Source organism: Tuber melanosporum, assembly GCF_000151645.1.
Source record: "Tuber melanosporum whole genome shotgun sequence assembly, scaffold_23, strain Mel28".
Lineage (NCBI taxonomy): Eukaryota > Fungi > Ascomycota > Pezizomycetes > Pezizales > Tuberaceae > Tuber > Tuber melanosporum.
In genome coordinates, this window is record NW_003298897.1 from 838,330 (window position 1) to 846,629 (window position 8,300).

Here is an 8,300-nt window from a genome sequence, read left to right on the forward strand (position 1 = left end):
GTGCTTTCCCAGAGTGCGGTCATTTTTGCCATAACAGGCACCTTTCAAAGTCCCACAAGTGTGGGCAACTTAATTGTTTAAGTAGTGTGAGTGAGGCGTGTATTCATACGCGTCGATTTTGTTTGCCGTGTGAGCAATCCGACCACTTCACTGGCTACAACCAGTGCCCCGCCGTCCTTACTGCCACATCTGTTCCGTCCTCCCTTGCTTCGGCTGCTGCCCGTCCTGTGGTTGACGATGATACATCAAGAAGATTTGGAGTGGCCGATAAGTCGGATAACTGAATGATCCGTTGCCCCCGTGGTAAATCCAGTACCCCCCAGTCTGACCAAATCATCCATGATAAGGAGGCTGCCACTGCCGCAGCCATGGGTAGAACTGTTCCCTCTTCCCCCTCTTTGGGCTCCGGCCCATCTGCTGCTAAAGCTACCATTCCGGTGAGCATTTTGAAGAAGCCCGTTTCCGGTGCTTCTAGATCAGCTAAGGCCCCGTTTGAATGCGGATTACAACCTTAGTGATCAATGTGGGGGCGAGTATTGGGAATCGGTCGCTGGCGATGGATTTGTTTTCTGATGTTGATGTGATTTTTATTATTGATCCCACGGTTGGGAATGATGGTTGTCATGTTGCCCATGAGTTGGAGGGCTTTGATTTATTTTCATTTGTTGGTGGATTGGGTGAAGAGGTTTATGTTCGTTCAGTGTTATGTGGGTTGTTTGAGATTGGTGGACACGATATAACATGTGCAATGGTGGACTATGTGTATGAGGGGGTGGCATGTCGGGTGGAGGGGGTCTACCTTAGGCCGTATATGGCTAAGGCAGACTTTGAGAAGGCTTGTCAGGATATGGTGGGGGGTGATGTTTTGCTGGGTAACTTTAATGCACGTCACAGATACTGGAATGCGGCCAGGGATCCGACGATTAACAATCATGGGAGGTGGCTGTTCGGTTACTTGCAACAACAGCAACTTGGTATTACGCTCCCCCAACAACATACGTTTCGCAATGTTAGCACTATTGATCTGTGCTTATGGAAGGTCCGACCGCGATACCACCGATATGTTGTTGCTGCCGGGTTAGAACACTGTGGGCAGATAGTTCAGTGGTTAGCTGATGTTCCGGCAATGGGGATGCGACTCAGACCAGCATGGAAGAGGGCCAAGTGGGACCAGGTTGGTATAGGTCTTGATCGACTTATGTCGTTTCGCGATGAAGAGTTGTGAGGAGGTGTTAGGAACATAGTTGATAGGCTGCCTCGCTGTGGCATGGGTAGGAGTCGCTGTGTATGGTGGACCGTTGAGCTTGAGAGGATGAGGAAGGATGTTCAACGCCTGCGACGGATGCGACGTCGAGATTTCGGTTAAGAGGAGTATAAGTTAGCCAGGAACGTGTACAGGTGCACTCTTGTCAACACTCGTTACAACCACATCAGAGATCGACTAGCGGAAGCAAGGGACCCCGAGATATTTCGACTCGCTAGAGCTATCAAAACGCGAAGAACGATACCTCCTATGGTGGATGATAATGGCATTTGTGTTCATGATCACCAGGCTGTGGGTGAGCTCATCACGGCACAACTTGACCCTGTTCCCGTGGCCCCATGGACGACAGCCCAGGCTAGTGAATTAGAACCTGCAGTGGATATCGGAATGGCAATTAGCTGGAGTGTAGGCAACATAGGGCCAGGAATGGACGATATTGGCTATCCGTTCATTCGGTTCTGACGCTACCAAGATCCTGTCACCATCCAACGTCTTGTTGATTATGGGTTGCGCCATGACATTGAGCACTGGCACTCAGCAGCGGTAGTCCTGATCCCTAAGGCGGACAAGCCTCGTTACGATATCGTCAAGTCATGGACGATCATCCACTTGCGGCCGATGTTAGCCATGGTTGTAGAGTGTGTCATGCTTATGAGACTCGCTTCTAGCATTGACTTTGGTGATACACAGTTCGGATCCAGACGTAAACGAGGCTGCCATGATGCTATCTCGGTTGTCTATGAATTCCTTGCCCATAACAAGCACCTCAAAGCTGCTGTGGTTTCTATCGATGTAGAAGGAGGCTTTGACCATATAGACTTAGATCTGCTGTCAGATTTCCTCGTTGCGCGGGGGTGTCCGGCGATACTCTCTGCTTGGGTTAGGAGGTGGGCCATGAGACGCGTGGTGCAATTCCGGTTCAACGGACGCATATCCAGGCAGTATCAGACAATAAAAGGAATACCGCAGGGTTCACCGTCATCGCCCTTTTTGTTTGGCGTATACGTCGCTGATATCTTTATGCCTAGACTGCGGTACCGACCTTCGTTGAGGAGTATCGTGATCAGTTACGTCGATGATGGTGTTATTGCGGTCGCTATAGGCTCCGTCCAGTCTACCCTGCAGCACATTGTGGAAATATGTGAAGACTGCAACAGGGTGGCACAAGCGAGGGGTATGGGGTTCAGTCCGATCAAAACTAAGTGGCTGGGCTTTGGAGATGTCAGCAGGGACGCATTGCAGTTGGATTGGAACGATATAGAGCTATGGGAAGATTTAAGAATCCGTGGCTATTGGTTCAACCACTTTGGAAACATGTCTGCGCACGTGGGATACTGGCTGAATAGGGGGTTGGGTGTTAGGAGGAGGATATCTGCACTGGGGAGGAGGTTTGGTTCGGTTGGCGGGTTAGGGGCATGGGAGACGTATTGGCCTTTCCAGTGCGCATATTTGCCGACGGTCTATTATGGCCTTGAGTTCATAACAAACTTTGGGTCGTATGTGAAGCGAATTCAGGTGCATGTTAATGACTGTTGGAGGAGTCGTTTCCGCTGTCCGATCAAGGTGGCCAACAATATTTTCATGGCTGCACTTGGTACACTGCCAGTTACCCTACAAGGATGGTATCCACAGCGTCGATACTATAGCCGCATGATCAATTACAAGTACTGTGCAGACCATCCATGGTTTGGCTCGGTCCGTGATCACTGGGCTGACCCAGATATGGTTCCATATTGTACGCTGTCAGACAAGAGGTTACTACGCCCATGTATCACCTTTCCCACTGCAGTTAAGGAGGGAGCCGCTGGCAGACATCACCAGTTTCTTGAGGACTTGTCGACAAGCGAAACGCTCATCATATATACTGCTGGGTCTAAGACTTCACTTGGGTGTGGAATGGCTTGGGTGGTCTGCGAAGGTGGCATGTACAAAGAAGCTCGTGGACGCGCTGTGCCTCAGGGTTGGTCTATCGTTGAGTGCGAACTGCTAGCGATTGTGTGTGCGCTGCGCGAGGTATCAGTGTATCATAGTGGTACCGTTGACCGGTTTACGGATTGTGCGAGCGCTATATCCCTCATTCGTGATATGTCACCAGAGGGTGAATCTGCGGGTATATGGGAAGCGTTATGCACACTTCTCAACTGATTCAAGCAAGTGAACATCCGATGTGTTCCCAGGCATGCTGGTATACATGGCAATGAGCTGGTGGATAAGATGGCTAAAGCGGCGGTATACCTTAGGCCACAACCTTGATACTGGCAAGACTTGTGCTTTGGCATAGGATACTCCATGATCGCAAAGGACAAAAGGAAGCGAGAATGGCTGCGGTGGCACAAGGATGAAGGACACAGCTATTACGAGCGGAAGCCACAGCCACCCTGACACTTGCGTGGGCTGACCCGGATGGACGCGTTTGTGCTGTTACAGATTCCATCGGGCACCTGCATTGTTGGTCATGATGACTGTATTTGGAAGGATGCACCTCGACATTGGACCGTGTGTTCTCGTTATAACACTCTACGGCCGGACAAGCTATATGATGATCGACCGGTAGCAGCCTGGAAGACATGGTGGACATGGCATGACTACCTCGTGCTTGGTATACCCTCACATCTTTCCATTATACATGGCGAAAGGATATTTGCCCGTAACCACTTTGACCATACCCTGTATGTGAAGCGGGGGGGCACCCTGACAGTCATAACGGATGACTCGTATGACGACCACCCGATCAGGCATAGGGGTAGAATAAGCCATCACGTGTTCGCTTTGTTTCGAAGTCCGGACATATGTGCGTGTTGTGGCCGTTTATTTACGTCTAAGAAGATGTTCCTGAGGCACATCGCGGATCACCCGGAGTGTGCTGATGACTGGGCTGGGGTTTACTGGGAGCAGATGGTTGGCATGTGGCATGAACTTCATTATGCCACGAGGAACAGCTTGGTCATTTTTTGGACCACGAAGATTGCTGTTTTTGGTGTATGTTGCCTAGCTGTGCCGCTGTGTTTATGACCGGGAGAGCGATGATATGTCATGTGAGGGGACGGAATGGATGCCGGGATAAATTGTTTGGTTTGTTTTGGGCATGGGCGTGTGATAATTTGGATGTGTTGGAGGGCGATATTGGGAGGAGGGGCGCGAGGCATGAAGACGCATTAATCCGGGATCCCGCTAGTTGGGATGAGCGCCCGTGAGCATGCTGGTAGTGATTTTTGGATTTATGTTTGGGTGGAGGGCTGCGAGATGAATTTGTTCATGGTTGTGTTTTGTTTATTTTTAGCTTAGTTTTGTGTTTTGCTTGTTGATGCCGGGTCGGCGATACAAGGATAAATAAATTATATTGAAGATTAATATGCACAAGGGTCAGTTCCGCAAATTTGTTCCCGACCTCCCGAATCCGATTCTTCGGAATCCACACACTTCTTTAGATTTGAAAAAGCATAATATACTGACGTGAATGTCTTGAAAACTAAAGGCCGACACCAAATCCAAAGACGCCAACCCGATGCTTGAGCACCGCATTGATAAGCTTGGTTTGTCCCCATAATCATCCTCGTCGTAAGCGGAAACCCACAGCCCAGGCACTTGATCTCGAAAAGAAAGAATACCAGGAGCTAATGAAACAATCAGTTCTAAATATTAGGGTCGGAGAATCCGGGGATAGGCTTACTCGTGCCGCCATGGTGTTGGAACAGCGTTCTGGTCATACTCCCGTATATAGCAAGACTCGTTACACCGTCCGTACCTTCCGTATCCGTCGTAATGAGAGGTTTGCGGTACACGGAAATGTCTCCGGACTCAAAGCTGAAGAAATCATCGAACGAAGGTTGAAGTTCAATGGGTACGAGCTCCGTAAGAAGAACCTCTCTGAGCCTGGTAACTTCGGTTTTGGCGTCTCCGAACACATCGATTGGGGAATCAAATACGACCCGGCTATCGTTATTTACGGAATGGACTTTTATTGCATTGTGTGAGCGATGAAGTTAATCCAGGAGCGTTGGTCTTGGAGGCGGTTAAAACATGTGTGGGCAAATACTGATAGGTGGAATTCAGGCCCCGTCCCGGTCTTCGTGCTGCCAAGGGCAGGGGTTGCCGGTCAAGCGTCCGTGCTTCGCATCGTATCAACCAGGCGGACTTTATTAAGTGGTTTAAGGCCGAATACGACCCCATCGTAAGGTAGACGAGCTTGGCCTTGGGGGGTTAAAAAAAACACACGAAAATGGAGCGCGTTGGTGGCGAGATGTTTTCTTCTGTTAAAATTCACGAAGCCTTTTCTGGTCTGGATTACCTGGTCTGTAACCCGGTGTGAAACGGTAATGCATTAGTTTGGTTGGAAAGATGTTTGAACCAGGGTTAGTGTGCTTTAGGAAGCTAGGTGAAGGAACGCTAGATGTTTGGGGCAGGAGTTAGTTGTTGCAGGATTGTCGGAGTGATGCTGGATGAGCAAGGAGCTGGAGAGCACTAGGGCGTTAGTGTTCAGTCTACTTGAATGGTGCTACGGTTTGTGTAGCACTAGGTTACTGCGAAACGTTTGGAAGTAACAAGAGTGTTTTGGAATTGTCTGATGCTACAAGGAGAAGGTTTCCGAAGAACTTTGAGGTAGCGGTTGGATACACTGTGGATTCATGACAACAGAGACAGATGGTGTGAGCTTGCAAACACAAGAACGGTTCGCTGTACGAGAAGATATTTGTATATATAGGACACCTCCGACAATGTAGAAAATATAAGGAAAAAACATTGACTCTCCCTCGAACATAGCCCATTTTATTATCTTCTACTGTTTTATTTTACAACCTGTACTTCGGAACGTTTCAAAGGATGATGTCCGGGGTATTCTCAGCCATCAAACAGGAAAAATTACCCATCCCATAAACAGTATCGTACTACGAACCACTTTGATACTGTGGGATTTACCAATGGTGTGCGCGGTAGATCTACCACGGACTTGCTACCACAATCCGCCCTATTATCTTTCAACATCAATTTACTTTCCACCTACTGCAAAGCAGCTGGGCTTTGACCACTCTAAGGAGATGGAGGGCTCGGACCCTAGGCTGAGCCACAGAATGTCAAAACATGTCTTCATAGTGACAAAACGTGAAGCAAGCATAAACACAACCACTACCTCGTATAGTACAATACCGGTACAAGGCGATCCCGGATATAACAAACGTTATCCTCACCCATCGGAATATCCCCCACAAAGCCTTCGAATAAGCCCTCACTGTGCCCACACCACCTACGGTTCTACACGCCAAACCCTTTTCAATTTAACTAGAATGAGTGATTTCTTGTAATTGCCAGTTACCGTCCACAGAGTATCTCAGTTTTCCCCCTAACGCTTGCTAATCTGATATATCCCTTTCGCGAACTGCATACTGCTACGGGAGCCGTCTCTACCGAAGCATTAACAGGCACAAAGCCAGCACTGGCGGCATTACTCAGTACCTGCCTCGCTGCTGGGAATCTATCCTTTGGCGCTATACCGGGATTCATGACTATTTGGTTGACTGGGTTCCTAATTGTATGCCAGCTGTAACGGTCCACTGCAGAAGATACATCGTGTTTTCATTCCTAGTGCCGGCTGCTTGTGAATTACAGTATAACCCTCGGGTCTCTCGAGTTGATACCAATTCTGCTATAGTTGTGGTGCAAGAGCCTTATGACGGCTTACCATCTCCTTGTTCCTGCTCCATGTGCAAAAGTTAAATTAACAAGGGTACGCGTAGTTCACGACACCCACCTCAGAATTAAGATCAACCCCATCCTTGTTCAAAAGAGGTTCTAAGTACTTGTAAAGTTGAGAGAAAACCGAAAACACCTTTATGATATCATTCTCAAGAAAAAAACCCCACTTTTGTTGTGACACTTCAAAACCGTTTCCACCATCTCGGAGAAAAATGTTCTAAAGCAAGAAGCGTACCCATCTAAAAGGTCCTCTGTAATTGCCCACGGAACATTACCCTTTTATTCTCGCTTGCTGGAAGCTGCTCCAACCAAATACTAAAAGCGCATGAACCCTGGGAAGGCATGTCTAATATCATGGACATACAGGTATCATACGGTTGTTTATCCACGTGATTTGGTGGGGTTCCTCGGTAAATGGGAACAGTAACATGCCTCCTTCCTACAACCATCCGCCCCAACCTTTCCCCCTTCCACCCCCACCATCCCAAATCCCCCCAAGTTCAACCCACAAAAATGGAAAAAATGTTTACTTCCTCCACTCAGCGGGATAACCCCACCCACCAAGAATACCAGTACCTAGACCTAGTCTATAACATTCTAACCAACGGCGAGCGCCGAAGAGACATGTGCAGTACAATATCGTACCCCTTCTACACTCACCCACGAAGAAAGCACAGCCTGACAAACCCCCACCAACTAAAGAGAACACGGGCTGGAACAATCTCCCTCTTCGCACCACAACAGCTCCGCTTTAACCTGAAAAACAACACCTTCCCCCTCCTGACTAAAAAGCACGTCTTCCACAAAGCCATCATTCACGAGCCCCTCTGGTTCGTTTCGGGCTCGACCAGCAACGCCCCGCTCTCGGCCGTGGGCGTGAAGATCTGGGAGGAAAACGGGTCGCGCGCTTACCTGGACAGCATCGGGCTCACGGAGCGCGCGGAGGGTGACCTGGGACCCGTCTACCGATTTCGGTTGCGGCACCTGGGCGCAAAGTACGTCGACTGCTTCCACCACTACCGCCGGCATTTCCACCCGCGCTACCACTTCCATCATCATCCTCAATCTCAAATCCCAGCCTCTGCGTCAGCTCAATCAAATCATCCGTCGCGAAATCCTGTGCCTTAGCAGTCCACTTCCTCACAAACCACTCAATCACCCCACCGACATTTTCCAAACCGGCACTAGTCCCCTGCGCAAGCTACATGAGCGTCTTGGTGATGGGTCTTCTGCGTGTAGTACCACCCCCTCCTCACCTCTACAGCCTCTGAGGGGAGCAACACAGTGAGTCATTCCTCTAAACACACTAGCTTCGTCATCCCATGGTGGGGTGCCGAAGCCGGTG

General features: G+C 49.3%; 1 protein-coding gene across 1 annotated transcript, besides 3 other annotated features; it reads left to right on the forward strand.

The window, feature by feature from the left end:
* The first annotated feature begins 4,616 nt into the window (after window positions 1–4,616).
* Window positions 4,617–4,630: a sequence feature (Short protein (GSTUM_00006043001, CAZ82397.1) was converted to a misc_feature.).
* Window positions 4,631–4,739: 109 nt separating this feature from the next.
* Window positions 4,740–4,797: a sequence feature (Short protein (GSTUM_00006043001, CAZ82397.1) was converted to a misc_feature.).
* A 97-nt stretch (window positions 4,798–4,894) lies between these two features.
* Window positions 4,895–4,900: a sequence feature (Short protein (GSTUM_00006043001, CAZ82397.1) was converted to a misc_feature.).
* Window positions 4,901–7,369: 2,469 nt separating this feature from the next.
* GSTUM_00006045001 (uncharacterized protein) lies at window positions 7,370–8,083 on the forward strand (the record flags this gene model as incomplete). The annotated part of the gene is made up of 1 exon (XM_002838161.1): window positions 7,370–8,083. The coding sequence occupies one exon, from the start codon at window positions 7,370–7,372 to the stop codon at window positions 8,081–8,083; it is 714 nt and encodes a 237-aa protein (XP_002838207.1).
* Between the last annotated feature and the right edge of the window lie 217 nt (window positions 8,084–8,300).